At 39.0% G+C, this 22,491-nt stretch overlaps 1 protein-coding gene across 7 annotated transcripts in view; it reads left to right on the forward strand.

Annotated features, from left to right (window-relative positions):
- The window catches only part of DTNA (dystrobrevin alpha), a 279,329-nt gene that overhangs the window by 221,295 nt on the left and 35,543 nt on the right, over nucleotides 1–22,491 (forward strand). For 4 of the 7 annotated variants that reach the window (XM_073790646.1, XM_073790643.1, XM_073790644.1 and 1 more), the window contains exons 12-13: nucleotides 19,733–19,820; nucleotides 21,671–21,768. In XM_073790646.1, the coding sequence (XP_073646747.1) occupies nucleotides 19,733–19,820; nucleotides 21,671–21,768 (186 nt within the window). Of the gene's footprint in view, nucleotides 1–492; nucleotides 766–19,732; nucleotides 19,821–21,670; nucleotides 21,769–22,491 lie in introns of those variants that run through there. The other 3 variants (XM_073790647.1, XM_073790645.1, XM_073790648.1) reach the window with 2 other exon arrangements.

Consider the following 22,491-nt stretch of genomic DNA (forward strand, 5'->3'; position numbering starts at 1 on the left):
CCAATTTCCCTGTAATATCCTGGTACGTTCTAGTGAAGATTTGCAGACAGTGAGACTCAGAACACTGTTGATTTTTTTCTCCGAGTTCCTGGATTTGTCCATCAGCAGGAACCTGAGATGAAGGTGTTCCCCATAATTGTAATCAGCAGAATAAACAGAATGGTGTTTCCCGCTATAAATTAAGCAAGTCTGTCACAGACAGAAATGGGAAGGCAATTGAACTGCATAACATCCACAGTTAAATCCTATGGTTGAAGCCCAGTTTATTCCTTTCAGCACTTCTTTTCAGAGCCACCAGCAGATTAAACCACATTTTCTAAGACAAAATCATAAACTGTAAAGTCTATTAGAAACATGGGCCTGTGCCTCTATCTTGGGACGATCTGGCGTGATGTTAACAAAGATATGCTTTTATTAGGAAGCTCTGCATTCTGCAAATGTCAAGCAGAGATAGACCCCATCCTTACTGAAGGTCATTTTATATCATTTCAGCTTGGACGGTGCTTTATGATGGATGCGTCTAGATGGATAACATGGCTTCTTCTACTCTAAAATATTCCTATAATATTTTGAGCTGTTCTGGTTCCTCCAGGGGGCACGGTGCCCCAAAATATGATCATTTCCCTTTCTTCCCATTTTCAGTCCTTCTGGAATGTTCCCTCTGAACCTCAAGCACGTTGTTTAAAGTTCGCAGTTCTTCCTATCGTCACGGAGGTTGGCCTCTGGTTTCTGTTTTAAGGGTGCCGTTCAATAAAGCTGTGTACACTGAACGTCTTTCCTCTCTGAGTGGGCCTTGCTCTGTCCATGGGAGGTTTTAACGGGGTCTCATTGTTTGCATCCCTCAGGTTACCTGAGGGGATGAGTGCATCCAGCCCTGTGGCTGAGGAGCATTCACTCATAAAGCTGTATGTAAATCAGCTTGACCACAGCGCACGGTCAGTATCCCAGCCCTGAAGCACTAATCATAGTAGTAGTTCCGTAGCTAGACCGCTAGTCCTGCTTCATCACTAAAATCCTCTTGTAGTATGCTTTGGTGGAGATACAGGTCTTCTGGGGTTTCATGAGATTCCTTTGAGAATTTCCAACTTGAGCTGGACTGGTCAGCTCTTTTTCTCTTTTCCACTTTTCCACTTCTTTTATTGATTTTATGTCTTCATGCCAGTATGTATGAGATGAGTAAATATGAAGAGTACCATGTTGGATCTCCTTCTTTGGACGATTCTCTGCTTTGGTACAGTTTGCGAGACCCCAGATGGTGATTCCTTAGACTCTTGTATTAAAGAGTCTCTTGGAATGATTTTAGCACTAACTGTGTGAGATCAGGACAACATCACATGGTTGGACCATATTACAGTAAAAGACTTGAGGATTTACATCTTTCTGTCCTCCTGGGCTTGGGCCATTTTCCCCCAGGTAGGGCAGTCTGATTCCTATTAAGGTAGCAATTTCACAACCAATTTCATGCTCTTAGTGTTTAATTTCTACCAGTTGATAATGCTGGTGGTGATCCCCTGTTTATTTCTTAGCCACGTCCATATGCTAAGGTTGATGGAAACCATCAAGCCAAATGTAGGCATAAGTTAAAGCCCCTAATCTTCCTACAGTTGGAACTTAACCAAAGAAATAGGACCTAGAGCTCTGCCCTCACTCCTACCCCACCCCAACTGCCCCTGTTAAAACCGGATAAAAACTAAAACCTAAACAAGCCAAGAGTGGTGCTGGTCAGTGTTGAGGCTGCATTAAAAAAGTAAGGAAGTTTACCGTGCAGATACTTTATTTAGCCTGAGTTTTTGGTCTTTGGTATTGTGACAGATCTTACAGAGATAAAGCAGAATAAGGATGAATTGAAATCACTACTCCAGAATCCTCGCTACAAACTCCTGGCATTCCTCACATAGAGTCCTTTGCAAGCATACACTTTGATCTTCAAAAGGCACTAGGGCCTATCTTTGAAGTCTTTTGACATCCTGGTAACCTAACTCACACAGATTTATGAGGGTATACTACCACCATCTGCCCCATCCCCTGTTCTGATATCCGTTTCTAGCTATATCCTTGAGTCACTTTTCCCTTAACTTAAAAGAGGGAATTCTCAAAGGCACTCTCCCTTAACCCTTTGAAGTCTTCGTGTGTGTGTGTGTGTGTGTGTGTGTGTGTGTGTGTGTGTGTGTGTGTGTACTCAATGCTGATTAGCAGTTAGGCACAGTATGGATCAAATGACACAATTCATGGACAAATTCACTTCATTCATTTTCTTGATCATAACTATATCCCTAAACCTAGATTGTTTTCTTATAAATGCATGAATTTATAGGAAAAGAACAACTAGATCGATGGAAATTTATCATTACCACTAGGAAGAGAACGCCAATATATGATGTATGATTGGGCAGCCAACATTAAGCTTATGAAAGCTAGCCTGCCATTATGGCAAATATTATTGCAAGAGCTGACCACAAAGGCCTTCTCCCCCTCACTGCACACAGCATTATGCCTTTGAGCTTCTGCTGTTGGCATCAGGCCCCCTCTGTAAAATCTTAATTATCTTGCCAAAATCCTCACCTCATTTACGTGAGAGAGAGCTGACCAGTCCTTTCCATTTGGAAAATATTTCATTAGTTATGGCCATTATGGCCATTTCTTCATTAGCTACAATAAGGACATTCTAAAAATTTGAATGGCTAGATACTTTTACCTCCAGTTTTAGAAACTTCTCTTAAGGATTTTACAGATATTTTTATAAATGCAACCTCTCAAGTCTTAACCACTCACAAAAAGAATCACTTTGGCTATTATATCTAGCCAGAACTGATCACTCTCCCAAATATGAGAACATTGCTTATGATTCATAGAGTGTGTTGAACACAATCTAATATGCTATTTTCTGGTTTGTCTGAAAAGCATTTGGTTAATTACTAATACTGTATTAGGTCCAGGGGTGCCTATGGGGAAGATACACTGCCTTCCCTACGCACTTTCAAAATCCTGATTCTTCCCAATGGAACAGCCTTTGTGAGTTATTTTTGTGGGTTGACTGGTTGTTCAGTTGGTTGAATTGTTTGTTCAGTTGGTTGATTAGCCACAGAAAGGCTAATTCATGTGTCTTTTTCAGTTTTTTCAAATACTCTGCTTTCCCTAATCCAGATTTTTAATCTGACATGTAATGTTCAAACTAAATTTTAAACATTTGTGTTTTGGTAATCAAAAGTGAATAGAAATAAAATTGAGGTACTGAATTCAGACTTTGCTTCTGAAAATCAGTTTTCTCCATGCTCAGTATTTTCTAAGATGAAAGTCCATCCCTTTTCAGTCAGGAAAGAAGGTAAATTTATAAATCAGCATCATAAAATAGATGCATTTATAAATCAACCTCAACTGAAGATTTCTTCATTCTTTCCACACTTTCTGGGCATGTTGTATGAAATTTGAAATAAACACTCTCTGCAAGTAATTATTTATTCCATGTAGCCCCAGAGCTCCACTAACATGCTAGATTTTTTTCGAACCTGAATTAAACTGGTCTTCGCACTCAACTCTATTTCCTATACTAAAATGTTAGTGTGTACTTAAATCTGCTGTCACCTCTTCTTCACTTTGATAACCTTTATTCTCTTACTAGAGTTGCTTTAGCTGCTGTCTGTGTGTGCTCTGTACCCAGCAAAGTTTTCTAGAGCATCTTTTGGCAAAAACACAATTGATACAGCTTGATACTATCTGGGGGACAGCATAGTAAATGTAGTGAATCAAATATGACCTAAGAATTATTATTTCTTCCACGGTATCTGCTTAAGGAGGTTTGACTTTCATGCCAGCCTGAATTGATGACAAATCATTTTCCCACTGAGACACTAAGCTATTTTTTAATGCTTGTTTGCTGATTTGCGTGTGGCAGGTATTTTATGTTTCAGATCAAAGATGTTGAAAGCTAGAAAACGAAAGGGGAAAAAGAGTTTTTCAAGAAATTATCTCTTGGTGAAACTGACTTCTGGACTCTTTTTTATTTAAAACTAATTTATTTAAATTAGTTTGATGACCTCGGTATAGATTGTTTTAATTACATTGAGAAGCAAAATGTTATTCCCAATTGACAGTCAGCTAAGGAGGGAGCCAAGTTTACAAGTCATTCTTCACAAAGCCCAAACACCAACAAGTTTATCAATCATTTAAGAATCAGTAAAAATGTAAATCTCTCTTCTTAATTTGCCATGGTTCAAATATCATTTTCCATTTAACCATTGTGATGATAATCATGCCACATGACATAGTTTGTTTATATTATATTGTTGCTCTGTGCAGGACTTTTATTTAAATCCTTTTATTTTCCTGTTCAATAAAAGAAAAAAATATTTGGTCAGAGCTAATGTAATAACACAGCATAAGCAGAAGTGGTTTTCAAAACTATATGGCAGTTTAAGCAAAAATCCAGGGAGCATTTGTGTGTGATTTTGTTAGCTTAGAGTACCCCCAAAATGTTTGCACTTAAGCAAAATCCTGGCATCAGTTGTCATTCTCCAAAACAAAAGGGTGAATTTAAATAAATAAATATGAAATATTTTGAAATTGTACTAATCTTCCAGAACGCATTATGCCAGTGTGTGTGTGTGTGTGTGTGTGTGTGTGTGTGTGTGTGTGTGTGTATGTATGAAAATTTTTGAAGAAGGCCATTTATCTTTACATATGTTCTTTTCCAGAGTATAAAAAGGAATTGGTGAGAAAATAAGAGAATTTTTTTTTTAGAAAAGAATAATCTAAAGGAATATTTCCAGCCTCTTTTCTTTCAGCAGAACACATGAAATTCAAATTTCACCTTGTCATACCCTCCAGGTATGATTGTCAACCACACCCAATAATGAAAATATGTGTGCTGAAGGAGGTGTTTATACATTGGCAGGGCCTGGTGAAAAGAAAATAACGACAATAAGAAAAGAGACGTGTATACACACAATTTTAGGGATGGTAGCATTGCTTCTCCTTGGGACTCAGATTAGAAAAGATTTATCACCCACAGTCAAGAGGAGCCCCAGGTCGTTAGCAGTTTCCGAGGTTAAAAGGAGGAATGCATTTAAATTTGAAGACGGGGCATGCAGAAGATGGAGAAGTTTCCAGAGCTAGAGCTGCAGGAAAGCCATTGGCACGTTTGGATGCACTGACATGCTGGAAGCAGTCACTTCTTGATAAGGCCCTAGGTTCCAGTGTTGCCTGATCCCAAAGCCCACAACGAATTGGAAATATCACCAAACTTCTCCAAGCAGACTGCCAGAGCTGCAAAATGAAAGTTTAAACATCCAAATTATTCTACAAAATATCGTGAGTGTACCTTGCTTTGAAGAGATTATCATAAATTACCTGATGTCACTACCTTTGCAACAACTCAGGAGAAAATTTTTTTCACTTTGCTTCCCTTCTTCAAGCTCCTTGGGAGCTGCAGAAGAAATTCTGGTGAAGATACTTCATGTGAACAGTCTTTATAGACCCAAGTTTTAAGTGAAACCTGCCTCCTGGTCTGCTCTCTAAGTTCTTGATCCATTTCATTTAGAAAGAGTGCTTTTTTTAATTCTTGTTTTCATCATGCACTTGGCTTCCTCTATACATGGTCATGTTTTCTGCTTCCCAGAAATAAATGATTAGGAGGAGAATTCAAGGCTAGTTCTAGGTAGTACAGAAACTATGTGGGCACTGAGTACCAAAAGTCAGAAATGCTCTTGGCACTAGATGCTAACAGCTTTAGCAAAATGAGATAAATGCAGAGAATATCATCCCCATATATTCCAAGAACTGGTTTTCCCAAGGATTCATGTGGGAAAGGAAAGGAACATGAAAGGATTTAAATGATGCCTTCAAACCAGCACTGGCAAGGGCCAAGGCAAAGAAAATGGCAACGAAAGGACAAGACGTGTATATGGAGACATCTGCTCATCCCTTTGCGGAAAGAAGGGACTTGGAGAGAGCAGGGGAGACAGGCAAGTGGCATAGAGGAAGGAGAGAGGGGCCCAGAGAATTGGAGAGAAAGAAAGAATGAGCCACCAGAGGAAAATCAGGGCAACTGCTCACTTCCTGCTACCAGCCCTGCCCATGCTGATGTCAGCAGGGTTCCTCCAGTGCCAGTGCTCATTAGTAAGTGGTGGGACACACTTCTGCAGCTTTATTGACACATCACCTTCCTCCCATAAGACGTCACCAGAGTAACTTATAACAAGCATATCCTCGTGGTTGATCCTCCCGTGTTTCTTTTTTTTTTTTTTTTTTTATGGGTGAGTCATATTTTTTTTTTTTTTTTTTTTTTTTTGGCGGTACGCGGGCCTCTCACTGTCGTGGCCTCTCCCGTTGTGGAGCACAGGCTCCGGACGCGCAGGCTCAGCGGCCATGGCTCACGGGCCCAGCCGCTCCGCAGCATGTGGGATCTTCCCGGACCGGGGCACGAACCCGCGTCCCCTGCATCGGCAGGCGGACTGTCAACCACTGCGCCACCAGGGAAGCCCCCGTGTTTCTTTTTTTTCCTTCTTGCACATTCATCATCAGAGGTTGTAACTGTATAATTATTAGGCCTTTGATTTAAGGAAATAACACAATTTCTGGGATTCAAGGGGAAAAGTAGCGTATGTAACAAGGCAGAGAAATGGTTTCATTTGGAGGGAAGAATTCTTAATATTTCACACAGTGTTTTGAGTGGTTTTACAGGCATCTGAAATCAATTATAGAGTGGGTAGATCTATCTTGTATTATCAAAAAAAAAAAGTTGGGGGAGGTGACTGGGCAGCAGTGAGACCGTAGTTACTGGATAATGAGCTATACTTCAGGAGACAAGGTTTGGAATGCTGTCTTGGTGGGATGGTGGGAAAACATCAACTCCAGTGGCTTAAGATGCTTATTTGCTCCTGATGGGCAGGTTTCATAGTCTTTGAAGGTGCAGATCAATATGCTTTAAAAAAGAATTAACTTCATCAGGAAAGCAAATTCTCCTAGAACATTGATTTCATTGTTAAGGTCAATTTTGTTTGTGTGCAGTTGTACTTTTTGAGTAATGGGTGCATTCCTGAAAAGCTGAGTAAAGTCATAATGTTCAACAAACATGAATGCCTACTCTATACTAGATGTTTTCTTTATAGATCAAATTTGATTTTAAATTTACCAGAAGCCTCACGATTTAAGGAATCTTGTAGTATATACTATTATAAAACAAGAATTCCAATTATACCGTGCCTAATTCTAATGTGATATTCATTTATAAGTTGCTATATTTTGTGCTTTGTGGTCTGAAAAAGTGGTACTTTGTAGTAAAACTTTTAAAGTTTTTAAGATTTTTAACTGCTTTATTAAGCATTCTTATATATATATATAGATTTATAACTTCTTGAAAAGTTACGGAAGTTTGTGGTAAAAATCTAATAATTTCAATGCAAGTAATTAAAAACTTGGTATTCAAACAAAGTCAGTCACTTAATTTTTGTATTCTCCATGAAGGGAGAAAGGAGTAGTTTTAAGTACACCAGTTTTGCAGGGCAAATTGTTAACCTACAAAAGAACAAGCTCTCTTTAAGCACATTACAAGTACAGTTATAGTACTAAGAATCAATATCATATTTCCCAATGAACATGCCTATTCATTATAGTTATAAATTCATTTATATTATATAAATTTTGGGTGCCTTTGGCTTGGCCACACTTTATTATTATTTATATTTCTATTTTCCTTTAATAAAACTACATTAAACTTTTTAATTCTTCATTAAAATTGCCAATTAAAGTGAGTGTTCTTCCTAATAAATCTAAAATGATAAGAATTTGCCCTATTGATTGGACACATTGATTGGACACACATTGCCCTATTTATGGACAGAAGGAGGATGAATATATGTTTATAAGGCTCAAAGGTTTATTTCTCTGTTTCTCTGAAAGTTTTCTTCACAGCTTCACAGCCAAGGTCAGGTGACTTGTGCCTAAAGCAGCAAAACACTTTTAATATGACACCAATCTGTAGGTAATTTTCAATTCTCTGTTCAACACAGGAAGTCGGAGAATAGAGGGCAGGCTGGAGAAATAAGCTTCTTGTGTGGGATCTGAAGGCTGGCAGGACTTAGTGAACTATTGGACTGTGTACAGTCTGTCATGAACGCTGGATGAATTGTCATTGTGTCTGGGCATATGCAATCTATTTGTTTAGCAAATAGCAGAGGTCAAATCTGGGATCATAGCGGCTTGTGTAATTGTAATTGTGGTTCTCAGGCCAGGTTGCTACTCCTAGTTCAGCTATGTGGAAATCTGAAAACATCTTGAACATTTCAAAGTAATGAAAGAGCTGTCCAAATGGAGCTTGGAAGTAGTCTTGGGAGTTTCTGTTGCCAGTTTCTATTCTTGAATGCATTGCCGAGTTTACGCTCTTCTTGGCTTTCCCATCTTATTAACCAGCTCTCCTCCCAAGGACAGTGAAGTCGAGCAGAGCAAACTGCTGGCTAGGGCTGCTCCAGCTTTGCTGAAGGGCAAAGGGTAAGTTAAAGCCAGAGTGTTCTGGAACCCTGAATTAACTAAACTAAAAATGCTGATTTCTTGTGTCAAAGATGCTTTGTGTTTGAAAGACCGTCTTTGATTTAGTCAAAGCAGCTCTGTTATAACCCCATTAACAGCACCAAGTAGTTATTTTGAGTAGACACATCTGTGTTCTTACTCGCTTTCCCTGATTTCCTTTTCCTTTTTTGAAATGACTAAGCTTCAGATTTGATTTTCCAAAGGATAATCTTTGCTTGCAACCTATTTCAGTGTATTTACTGTACAAATGAATTTCTTGGCCTTAGTGGTTTGAAGAATGCAATTCTGTTTTCTTAAAAGTTACTTGACCTAAGTGAAAATCTATTTTTAAAGAGAGTGAAATGGCATTGTGAATTTCATTGCTTGGATTTTGCTTGTGTTTCTTCATAGAACATCGCTTAGTTTTCCTTTACTTGCTTGGTTTTCTAGATGCCTTTTCGACCACAAACTCACTCCTACCTGCCCTGCTTATTTCTGTCCACCTGTCCTAACAACACCCTTTCTTTCCTCCTGCCCTGTTTCAGGATACAGTACAGTCTGAATGTGGCAGACAGGCTAGCTGATGAACATGTTCTCATCGGGTTGTATGTCAACATGCTCCGGAACAACCCATCATGGTTAGTGCAGGTTTGGCTGCTTGACTGTCCTGCGAGAGGGAAACAGTCTGATCTCTTGACAAGCAGTCTCAGCACGGGGCAAAGTCACTGGATGCCAGAGGTGTCACTAAAGCATTTTTTTAACTGATCCAATTAAAATGTCTTGTGATATTACTTTGGACACTGCCCATTAATGTACCATAGAATTCACATTTTTGTTTATATCTTAGCTAAAGGGACAACTCATGTAAGCAGGTGCTAAATATTAGCATCTAGGGAGATGCAAGACTCTGGGTCCCACCGGTCAGTTCTGTGTTACATGTGCCATGTCAAATTACTACATGACAGTGATGCAGGAATTTGTCTTATTCCAAGGACTTGTGTGTTTCTACTGATTTGGAGAACAATCCTGCATTCCCTTAAGATAGAAGTGAAGAAGAGGAAAAGTGATAGGATGGGATTATACAATGGAAATCATTTCATCAACAATGATAACAGTGGGAGAAATTGTCTTTCGACTCTTCTCTTACAAATGTTTCAGGGTAGCCATCCTGATACAGCCTGCTTTCAAGTCCCACAGTATTCAAAGCTTACTTTCCAATGTGTTAAATGTGTGAGTTCAGATAGCCTTATATAATAGAATAAAGGCATTCCTAGAGTTTTTCCCTTTCTATTTTAGTTGTGACATAGTAGATTCCTCCCATTGGTTCAAGTTAGTTAATAATAAATATACATTTTCAATTTGAATGAAAATAAATGCACAAACTGTATAATTATCACGTTTCATCCTAGTTTAGACAACTGTTTTACAAATATGTTTAGCAAACCAGTTCCTTAGAAATATTCTATTTTACTTAATAACCCTAATACATTTTCTCTGAACTGAGAGCCTATGGATTTTTTGCCATTATAACTATTAAGTGAGCCAATGGGTTAAATTGCCTTTAAAATTGGTCCCCTTTCTTCTACTGTGTCACAGAAAGCATCCCTCAAACATTTGGCATTCATCACCCTCACCACTTGGTATTGTTAACCATGTCTTTGTTTCTAGAACTTTCCTCCCTTGATGCCTTAGAACTATTTTTTGCAAGATTAGTACATGAGGTGACTTTAGGTGATACACTGATGAACATTTATTTGTTTTAATAGTTATATATTTATCTTAATTTGAACTTTTAAAAATGTATGTATATAACCAGTGTACTGGTTTAATTTTATACTATATGCTACTCTTTCAGGAGATAAAAATGCACTCTTCAGCTAAGCCCATCTCTTTGTTCAAATTTTCCCGGCTTGTAGATCGAATAGTTCCTTTTCTTTCTTACATCTCAGCCTCTCAAAACTACGAGTGGAGTGATGGTTTTCATCTTATTCCCAGTGAATTTGGTTCCCCAATGTTATATGGTAGCTGAAACAATAGAACTAAATACTAAATTAATGCCCCCCCAAAATTTGTGTTGGTAATCTTCAAAGCAGGATATAGTCGATAAAGATTCAATCATGTCTGAATGCAATGATGTGATCTCACACCCTGTCCTCTCCTGTCCTTTGGAGTGTGTGTCCAAAATTCTAGCACACTCTGGTTATTTCCACCACTCTTCTTTGACCTTTTCTTAATTAAAGTTGTAACAGAGAAATCTCCAAAGAGGAAAGTGCAGAGTTTGTCACTCCCAGCCCTTTTCCCTCCTCAAGTGGTTAATCATATTGACTTGATGGTCACTTAAGACTGTAAAACGGTCTCAGTAGAGACACCTTACATCGACTTGATGAAAGATAGATGTGACTTGTATTTTGAAAACAAAGCAGAATTTAAGACTGATCAATGAAGCTGACTCGGTTTTAAAAGCTACTGCCCTCCATAATTCTCATCACTTTGTTCCATCCTTAAAAAATTCCAACTTCTCTTTTCTCAGTTTGCTCCTTCCCTTTCCTTGCTGTTTAATTAGATCCTAACCATTCCCCACATCTGCCAGGATTCTGTAAGCGATGCAGTGATGTCTCCCCTCCTTTATCATCATTATAGCTCTGATGCTTAACCGTCATTCAACTGTGGTGAGATCTATAATGGTAGTAATTACAAGAGCCACCATTTTTTAAAGCATTTGCCTCATGATAAGCACTGTGTTTAAAACTTTATTTACATAATTTCCCCTGGTCCTTAGATAAGCCGGTAAATACTCTCATCCCCATTTTATCGATCAGTAAAGGTATCAGTTTAGAGAGTTTACATGACTCTCCCACAGGCACATAGCTACTACACAGTGGGGCCGGGATTTCAACTTTTATCTAGCTGATCCCAAACTCATAACCACTGTGATACATTGCATCTTATAAAACCTACATAAATGCATGCCCTCCAGAAAGCTCTTCTGGACATTCCACAGCTGCATCCACCACATCTCTATTTACTGAAATTGCATATCCCGTTGTATTATTTGTATTTCATTTTAACAAATATTTTGAGCACATACTAGTAATAGAAATAGTGGTTGTTCATAAGTTACCAATTATGTATTTAGTTCTGTGCCTTGCGATTTCTCATTTTAGTTGTAAGCTTCAAAAAGACAAAAATTTTCTCTTCAGCCTCTTGGACCTCATCACAGCAGCCAGAATATGAATAATAAATTTTACATTTATGAAGTGCTTCAAAAATGACAAAGCCCTTTCCCACACATTATTTAATCTGCTTGTCAAAGCCCTGTAGGTTTAGATATTATTATTGCCATTTCACTGATAAGAAAATGCCCGGTTACAAGACATCAAGTGACTTATCCAAGGTCACCTGCCAGCAAGGTCTTCTGATATTGAGTCTCATCTGTTTTCCACCTCCTACCTCGGCCTTCCTGTCTGTGCACCCTTCATGAGATGGTCTATAAAGAGAAATCTAATAGTTGTTCTTGCTTGAAAGGTGTGTTTTTGTAAGTATTCATATATGCTCCTAATTCACTCAGTGTAGGGGCCTTCTCCCCTATATCAACTGCTTAGCACAATGGGAAACTGACTCATCTGTAAATAGTTTGCTGCTAAATTAGAGATATTCTTAGGTGCCCTTGCTGGTTCTGATGTCAGATAAGCCAAATAAATAAACTGTAGATCAAGGGCAAAGTCCTACTGTCTTCCTAATTCCTAAGTGAAGTTTTAAAAGCCTTAATGGTTTTCAAGCACCTTCTTCACTGGGGGAGGAGAGGTCTCAGAGTTATCCAGTGAGGGCTTTTTCTGGCCTCTCCTAAAGCTTATCAAGTGCCCAGGCTTGCTAGTGGTTTATAGGACAGATGGTGGCAGGCAGACCAAAGGAGGTTGCAAACCAGCCCAGAACTTCCAACTCTAACCATAGTTTTAAGCCTTGATACTTACCAGTCAGAAGCTTCTGGCACGTTTCTCTCAACTCTGAAAAGGCCCCTTGTGTAAGGGAGGGAAGCAGTACCGTGAAAGGGTACAGTCTATACTTTGACGTCATGATCGATTGCTGTCACTTTGTTAGACCCCTGATCTCATATAATTAGGTTGATATCTGTCCTGCTTATGTTTTTCTCAAGTACAAGAAATGGGACATTTTGACGCCTATTTCCGGGTTTCACGTACGAGGTCTAAGTTGTTACTTGCTCACTTGCTTCCTTTACTAGAGTCCTATGGCACTTAGTTCACAGCCCAGACCCATCACCGGGGCCGCAAGCCTGTGTGTGATCTAGCCCTCGCCTACCCCTCTCCCAGCCCCAGCTCTCATGGGGTTCTCCCACTCAACCACAATATTTAGTCACATCAGCTTTTCATCAGTTCCTAAAAAAAATTCCTAAAACTGCCTCAAAGACCATGATACTAGTTCTTCCCCTATGCCTAGAACATTCTTCCCCATTTTCCTCCTGCCCTTTCCTTCCACACACACATGAACTGGCTCCTTCTCTGGCTTCCAGACTCTGATTAAAGGCACCTACCTACTCAGGTAGGTCTCCCATATTAGTCTGATCATGGAATACTATTTATTTCATTCTTGTCATAACTGTTATCATTGGTTCCTTGGTTGGTTGGTTCACTCCTACCTTCCTCTTGTGGGGCAGACCTTCTCGGACTTGTTTGCCACCATCTCTCTGGCACCTAGCACAGTGCCTGGCACACAGTAAGTGCCCAATAAATGTCCATTGATGTTGGAGAATATTGATAGTGCCACAGATATAAAATTCCCGCTCACCCTAAACAAAATTGTTAGGAGTCCTCAGAAAATCTTTTTTACTAGAAAAATACTTTTTGCTATTAAAAAAATCACCTATTATAAATTAACCCTGAAATTGAACATTTAGTATAAGAGTATAAAATAGGTGAAAAAGTAAAGTATTAAACTTGACTTGGGTAGAAGTGATAAATGTGGATAAAGACGAGAAGCAGCAATTCACTGATGTGACAAAAGCAACTAATAAGGGGCAAAAAAAAAACCTAAAAGTGATGTTGGGCAAAAAAATTTTTTTTTAATTTTTTAATGTTCTCTGACATTTTCCACTTTGTATCAGTTCACTATGGCTACTGTAACAAAGTACAACAGACTGCATGGCTTGGACAACAGAAGTTTATTTTCTCACAGTTCTGGAGGCTAGAAGTCTAAGACCATGGAGCCTGCAGGGCTGCTTCTGCTGAGGCCTCTCTCCTTGGCCTGCAGATGGCTGCCTTCTTGCTATGTCCTCACATGGCCTTTTCTCTGTGCACATACATCCTTGTTGTCTCTTCCTCTTCTCGTAAGGACACCAGTCATATTGGATTAGGCCCCCACCCTTATGACCTCATTTAACCTTAATTACCTCTTTAAATTCCCATCTCCAAACACAGCCACATTCTAAGGCACTGGGGATTAGGGCTTCAACACATGAATGTGAGGAGAGACAATTCAGTCCATAGCATGCTTCTACACTGAATCCACTGAATTGTATGCCTTTAATATTTTTAATGTGTAGGCTAAGATTTGACTGACTCTTTTCAGTAAATGTTGTGATTTTGAAAAGTATAAGTTTATTGCAAGCTGCAGAAAGGAAAAGAAATTATTATCCACACATATTGAAAAGTATCTTCTTTTATGAGTTTTCATTTCCTTGTTAACACTACTCCTTTTCTTTTGTAAAATGTTTAGGACCTTCAGTTATAGAACTAGACTTCTGAGAAAAACATTTCCTTAGAATCCTAAAAATGTAAACCTTCTAAAGAATGTCAGAAGTGAGCCAACCTTTATTTGTCCAACTAATTCTTGGGTAGTTCCTGCTATGTTCTAAGCACTGTGCAAAACACTCAAGTTCCAAGGGTGAAGAGATTGAACCATTTTGTCCTCAAAGAAGTTACAGTTTAGTGAAGGATAAAGACAAGTGAAAAGGGCAATTAAAATGCAAGAAGAATGCAACATCATTTATAAAGTAGTCTTGCTTTTTTTTTTTTTTTTAGCAATAGAGACGCAGACAGAGAGAACGGACTTGTGGACATGGGGGGAAGGGGAGGTGGGATGAATTGGGAGATTAGGATTGACATATATACACTGCCATGTGTAAAATAGAAAGCTAGTGGGAACCTGCTGTATAGCACAGGGAGCTCAGCTCGGTGCTCTGTGGTGACCTAGATGGCTGTGATGGGGGGTGGGGTGGGAGGGAGGTCCAAGAGGGAGGCTATATATGTATACATATAACTGATTCATTTTGTTGTACAGCAGAAACTAACACAACATTGTAAAGCAACTATACCCCAATTTTTAAAAAAGCAAAGAGATAACAGCTATAACAAGGGCAGCAAAGTGCAGAGGGCTATAGAATATATAAGGAGCAATGGACCTGCATTTGGAGGTCAGACATGAGGGCAGGAAATGGAAGCCAAAGCCAATACCAGAATGAAGAGGAATTAGCCAAGCAGAAGTGAGTGGAGGAGACAGAGAGACCATTCAGGACAGAGAGAATATGGTTCATTTGAGGAAATTAAGTGTGTTAAGGCCACGGGGGTAAAGGATGAAGCTAGACTATGCAGGACCTTATAAGTCTTATTTAGGAATTTGAAAAATGAGAACCTATTGAGAATTTTATGCATAAGAATGTTACAGCCAACTTCACTTTTAAAAGATCGATGACTTGAGGACAGGAAATGAATTGGAGGAAAGAATAACTCTCAAATCAGAGTGACCTATTGAGAGGACTTTACACTCATTCAGGATGAGATGATGGTGGCCTGGGCCACATTAGTGAGAGCTGGAATGGAAGGAAATGGAGGAATTTGTGAATTTGTAGAGGTAGAAGGCATGGCCTTGGTGGACGATTGTAACATAGTGGGTTATCAAAGTCAGGGTCTTGATAAAGGAGTTTGAAGGCACCTCTATAGAGAAGCCATTGTTATGGTAAGTTGTTTTATTATTATTATTATCCATGAAGATTCCTATGGCATTTTGCTCTCAACCAACTGTGAAAGACAGGACATACCCTGAGAAAGTCATCCTCCACTTAAGTAATAACTAATAATGCCTTCTCAGGCAGTAATCCTCCTAATAGCTATTTGCATTTTAATAAAAGAGTAGTGACACTTAATGACCTTAAAAAGTAATCTCTAAAGTTCCTGTCACCATTCAGACAAATGGAAAAAAATATGAAGGAGAAATGAAGAAGTATTTCTGGTGCCCTTTAGATCACATTATTATTTGTGTTTTTTGTTTTTTTTTTTTAAACATAGGTGAATCTCTTCATGACTCAAGTATAGACAAATACTTTTTTCTTTTACATTTATTCTGATTTTTTTTTCTTTTTTTTTTTTTTGGCCGCACAGCTTGTAGGAGTTTACTTCCCCAACCAGGGCTTGAACCCCAGCCCTTGGCAGTAAGAGCACAGAGTCCTAACCCCCGGACTTCCAGGGAAACAGGCCTGCAGAGAAACCAGAGAAATGTGAACAAACCTTGAGTTCCCAGAAATCCCTGCTAAATCACAATTTAGGAAGCCCTAGCTCAGCTGGGGCCACTTGAGTTTCCTAGATGCCATTTTGAAATCACTAGCAGCAGACCCTGGCCATGTATTTAAGGCAGAAAGTGGAGAGTTTTCAACGTAATAGTTTTCCCTATTCTGAAATGCAGTCTACACAGCAGACCCTTTTAAATTCATCATGGTCTTGTAATAAGATTACTGATTATAAAGTCTGGAAATGAATAGGCAGGGATAGAGACAATGTTGGAATTGGTATTTCTTTAATGATTTAGGGAATTATTGGCCATTCACTTCCGACTATTTGTAATTGAAGTCTTGAAATAATGGAATTTATTAGGTGAACGCCTCATTCACCCTTGTATAATGCGAACGTACTGAAATGGCACATGTGGACTTATAAATCGTTTGTGTGCGCAAAGGGGCAATACATCACTCCACCCCTCATTCACTCGGTGCTGGAGGCAGGAGAAGCAGGGGAAGTATGAGTTATAGCTTACTAGATGAAACCCCATAACTTCCCTTCTTACATTTCCAGGAGGCTTTTTTTTGATATAACCTTCATATTATTTATACTTGCTGGTCATTCATGATAAAAGGCACTTTTATCATGAGGTTTTTTATCAAGGTTTTTTTTATTATTTATTTATCAAAACACAAATGTTTTTGACAAAGTCACTTTCAGGCATTCAAACAGATCATCGTCCTGGGCTTGGAGCTTTGGGCCTTGTTGTCTACACAAACTGTGTTGAGTTAGGCATATGGTCTCTAATACAGCAGCCAGAAAATGACCAATGTGTTAAAATCAAATTAAATTGTTTCTTTCTTGGGTGGTTTTATGTTTAAAGTAAGGACAGCATAAACTTTCACTTTCTCATTGAAGCTGTAACAAGAAATGCAGTTATTATTTTTAACCACTGCAGAGGGCAGATGTGTTTTATAACACATCTGCTTTTCTTTTTATTTATTTATTTATTTATTTTTGGCTGCGTTGGGTCTTCGTTGCTGTGCTCGGGCTTTCTCTAGTTGCGGTGATTGGGGGCTACTCTTCGTTGCGGTACACGGGCTTCTCATTGCAGTGGCTTCTCATTGCGGAGCACAGGCTCTAGGTGTGCAGGCTCAGTAGTTGTGGCACACGGGCTTAGTTGTTCTGAGGCATGTGGGATCTTCCTGGACCAGGGCTCAAACCTGTGTCCCCTGCATTGGCAGGTGGATTCTTAACCACTGCGCCACCAGGGAAGTCCTAACACATCTGCTTTAAACATCTGTTTTAAAGCATCCATTGTCCAGAACTAATTCGGCCTTTTGCTAGTAAAAATAGTTTCTTATTCCAACTTTAAATGTGTATGCTGGTTGAAATCTCAATCCACTGGGATTAATACTACACATAGGTGAGCCCTGAATCCTAGAATATCTGTCTTAAGGGAATTTGTGTGAAAATATCACAATGCTATATGGATATGAAAAATGATGTCTTTTATATGGCTTACATTTGGGGTTCATTTCATGTGTTTAACTTTTCCATTTTATTTTCAAGATCTTCTAGATCCTTGCTACTCAAAGTGTTGTCCTTGGACCAGCAATACCAACGTATCTTGAGAGTTTGTTGGAAATGCAGATTCTGGGGTCCCATCCTACCCCCCCACCCCACCCCCACTCCAGAATCAGAGACTGCATTTTCACAAGATCCCTACGTGATATGTATACACACTAATGTTTGAGAAGCCCTGCTCTAGATAGCTGTTGGATTGTAGATGACATTTTGAAGGAGCCAAGAATCATTAATGAATCCGAACAGGTTACTCAAGAGGCAATATAATAATAAAATTGTATTACCTAATATTTTTGAGCATTTAATGTGTTCTAGGCATCACACCAGCTTGACGTTTTTTACATGCATTGTCTCATTTAGGCAGCAGGAAAGTGAAGGCTCTTTTTCTGAGGATGAAGAAGTGACTTGGTAAATGGAGAAATTCAGGAATATTCTAGGTAGGGTACGGTAACTTAGAGAAAAGGGCTACATCTAGTGGAAGAATTCAGGATAAGAACAGGTACAGTTTACATATGTGAGGAATATAGACTAGCACATAGATAAGGGAAACAGGAATATCTTCCAAATGACCAGAAAAAAATGTTACAGTAACAGATTCCACCAAGCAGAGAAGAGCTACTTGGAAGTGACATAGCTAATATGCTGCAATTTTCATTCATCTTCTCACTTTAGAACAAAGGTTGAAAGACTATGTTGCATGTTTACTTTTTATGTAAGTGTACAAATAAATAATATAAATGTATATTACTTTATATGGATCCAAGTCTTTCAGTGGATAATTTTTACAGCCTTAACATTGGCATAGAAGTGTGTCATTTTTCACGTATAACCATGAGTATTGACTTTTTTTCTTTAAGGAACAGGCTTAAATATAAGCCAGTGGAGAATATAAGTATATTTGGGGATTGAGAGGAACTGGTTTCTAATCTTGATCCTGGCCTGATACTCACCATAATAACTGATAAACTAAACTATGACCAACTAGTCTATTAACAGGATTAGTGTTACTGGTATGTTTCACAGAATTTTTTTTTTAGTGGCATCCAAAACTTAGTCTTACGTGAAGGGCTTTCTGAAATATCAACTCTCTAGGAGAGTTGAAAATGCTTCTATTTGCATTAGTTTTTTTAAGGGGTCAGATTATTCTTATTCTAATAGGAAGAATTTTTATAAATTTATAGGAGACACTAAATGATTCCCACTCATGTCATTAGAAGCCACTACCATAATTCTACTTCTCTGGAAGTAAATATAAAATGGCAAGTTACCTGGGTAGTAGTACTGTAGATGAGAATTATATTCATTGTGTATTGCTGCATAACAAATTACCCAAGAGCTCAGCAGCTTAAAAGAACAAACACCGTGGGTGAGGAATCCATGTTTGGCTCAGGACTTTCTCCAGGTTGTAATCAAGCTGTGGGTGGGCTGTGATCTTATCTAAAGGCTCTACGGAAGGGGATCCAGTCCCATGGTTACTGGCTGGCTTCAGTTCCTCCTCATGTGGGCCTTTCCACAGAGCCGCCTGTGCATGGCATCCAGCTTCCCACAGGGCAAGCAATCCAGAAGGGCTCGAGAGAGAGAAAACATGCCCAAGACAGAAGCCAGGGTCTTTTTATAACCTAATCTTGGAAGTTACCTTCCATTACTTCCGCCACATTCTATGCATTAGAATTAAGTCTGTTAAGTCCAGCCGTACTACAATAAATGAAGAGGATTACACAATACCAGGAGTGGGGGATCACTGGAGGCTGAACAAATTGGTTTCTTCTTCCTTCTTGCTTTCATATTGTCTATCATGTTGGTTTCAGACGTGTATTACTTTGTCATAAGGAAATTAAATTGTTAAAGGCAATATAACTAAATTAAAGAGAAAGTATTCTTTCATCAGAAATGTTGATCAGGAAAGTCACTCCTCTTTGGAGATTTCTTTGTAAGGTAGGATTTATTAAGGACCTTCCTGGCCACATATTAGATCACATCATGAATCCAGGTCTGATGTCATTAACCTAATAGGATTTTGTATAACGATCAAATTTTTTGCACTGAAACATTGAAATAGCCAACCCACTCCAGGTGGTAGTATGAATATTCCCGTCTTTTCTCAGTTGCCTGACTGACTCTTGCTCTGTTCTCAATAGTATGCTTGAGAGCTCCACCCGGCTTGATGAAGAGCACCGGCTGATCGCCAGATACGCGGCAAGACTGGCAGCAGAGTCCACTTCGTCTGTAAGTACTCTGAACGAGCGGATGTCACGTTGATTGTTACCCTAATAGCTGACGCCACAACAGCAGAGCTGAGTAGTTGCTACTGTGCCATCTGCAAGACCTAAAAAACGATCTGGCCTTCCACTGCTTCCATTTTCACTTTCCAGCTATCATTCTGGTCTAGCATGAGTCAGAGCTCGAGGTATTCCTGTTACAATAGTGCTGAACCAGACCAATACCCAATTTCTCTGGATAATTCCTAATCAGTTAATATAAAGAACAAGCAATGATTCAAATCCACAACTGGCTCAGATAAGTTTCTACTTTTATCAATATATCAAGAAATATATATCAAAAGTTGTTTCTACTTTTCTCAATATAGCAAGAAAGAGAAAATTATGTCATAAAATCAAAAGAAAACTCTGCATCACATGTCAAAGTTCCCATATGCCAGCTATAGAAGACCATTTAGGATATAAAATATAGGACCTCACACTTCTTCATTAGCAACACAAATCGTTCCTTTGTTAAAAGAAATGCTAATTAAAAACGATAGAAAAGCTTTACAAAAGCCAGACCTTTACCAAGTTTAAAGGTATCGTTAGTTTTCTAGAAATGAAAAATCAGGCTGAGTTTCACCATGTCTTTGGGCTTAGGCAATGGGTGTTATTTTTTAAAGCTTGGCATTCTTTGGTAGAAAGATTAGTTGTAATTTTTTTTAATTTGCTTTAAAAGCACTAAAGACTGACATTGAGGAATTTCTATAATGTACGGTAGAGCAAAGAAGGCAAGGCACAGGGAAGTCTACATAATCTGACCCTGCTTTTACAAAACAATATCAAATAAGCCCTTGACTAAATACACATACACATAAATACATATATAAATATGGTACATGAGGTATATATACATATATATTCTTATATAATCATATTCTTATATATATGTGATTATGTAAGAATGGAGAGGGACTTCCCTGGTGGTGCAGTGGTTAAGAATCCGCCTGCCAATGCAGGGGACACGGGTTCGAGCCCTGATCCGGGAAGATCCCACGTGCTGCGGAGCAACTAAGCCCGTGCGCCACAACTACTGAGCCTGTGCTCTAGAGCCCACATGCCACAACTACTGAAGCCCACGTGCCTAGAGCCCATGCTCCGCAACAAGAGAAGCCACCGCAATGAGAAGCCCATGCACTGCAATGAAGAGTAGCCTGCTTGCTTCAACTAGGGAAAGGCCAAGCGCAGCAATGATGACCCAACGCAGGCAAAAATAAATAACTTTATTAGAAAAAACAAAAGAATGGAGAAAGTTATGACTGCATATACACCAGTTGTTAAAGCTGGTTGCAATCCATCAGTGTAAAATTACATATATGAATACAGAAATGCTAAAAGTATGTTGACCAAAAGAAGAAAAGAAAGTCATATTAACTATGACTTTAAAGCTATACAATTTTTAATTGTATATTACAGTGGTTAAACAGTAACTCTAGAGAAAGAGATACTTCAGCAGTGATATATTTTTTTAACCCCACCTTTACTGAAAGAAGAGTTGCGATGGGAACAGCATGGCAAGAATGAACTAGTTCCCCAAAGATTTCAAGTCAGAAAGCTAAAAACCAATTTTTCCCATGTTTTGTATATTTGCCTGCCAAAGGGTTCTATTCTGCTTTCCACTGCATAGATGTGCTCCAGATCCCCAAAAAAGCTGGTCCTTAGGAGAGGAATGGCCATTTAATTTTACGTTTTGCTTTTTTTGTTTTGATAGAAATAGTTTTTTCTTTCTTGTGCATATCTCACGACTCCTGTCTTTTCAAACACAGGTCAGTTCCCCTTCCCAGTACTAAATAGTATAAACCACATATTTTCCAGCAGCCAGCGCAGCAGAGGAGTGCCCCTGACATCTCCTTCACCATTGATGCAAATAAGCAACAAAGGCAGCTGATCGCAGAACTAGAAAACAAGAACAGGTAAGGTTTTTGGGACACTCCTGCTTCTTTCTTTCTTTACAGCCTTTAAAGTATCGGTTGTTTTCGCAGCTTAGAAAGCTCTTCCTCGGGGTCTCTGCAGAGATGGCTCCTTCCCATCACTCAGATCTCAGCTCAAATGCCACCTCCTAAAAGATCACCTCTCTGATCTCTCCCACTACCTCCTATTCCAGGAACCACTCTCTGTTATATCCGTGTGTGTGTGTGAGTGTGTGTGTGTGTGTGTGTGTGTGTGTGTGTGTATGACATCTCTCTCTGAAAAAAAGTCGCATTTAAGTGTTTGTTTCCTTTTTATTGTCTGTCTTCCCTGACTGATATGGAAGTTCTTTGAGAACAGAGGCTGTGACAAATGGCCCCTGAGCTCCAGAACCATGCCTGGTACATTGTAACAGTGTAGAAACTCAGTCAATATATACTGAGTGAGAAAGGAATAAATATCTGAGTCAGATCTCAAACTCAATGCTGAGTAAGCCTCATATAAGAACAACTTGTACGTTCTGTATTTCTTAGAACAACACCAAGCTGTCTTAATACTTAATCTCATCTTTAAACACTGATGTCCCTTCTGAGATCAGACCGGTAAAGGAGGAGGTTTTGATCATTGTTGCATACCTGTAGGGTTTGACCTGAAATTTTTGGGATAAATAGTCATGCTATTCTTTTTTTTTTTTTTTTTTTTTTTGCGGTACCCGGGCCTCTCACTGT

This window comes from Tursiops truncatus, chromosome 13 (genome assembly GCF_011762595.2).
Source record: "Tursiops truncatus isolate mTurTru1 chromosome 13, mTurTru1.mat.Y, whole genome shotgun sequence".
Lineage (NCBI taxonomy): Eukaryota > Metazoa > Chordata > Mammalia > Artiodactyla > Delphinidae > Tursiops > Tursiops truncatus.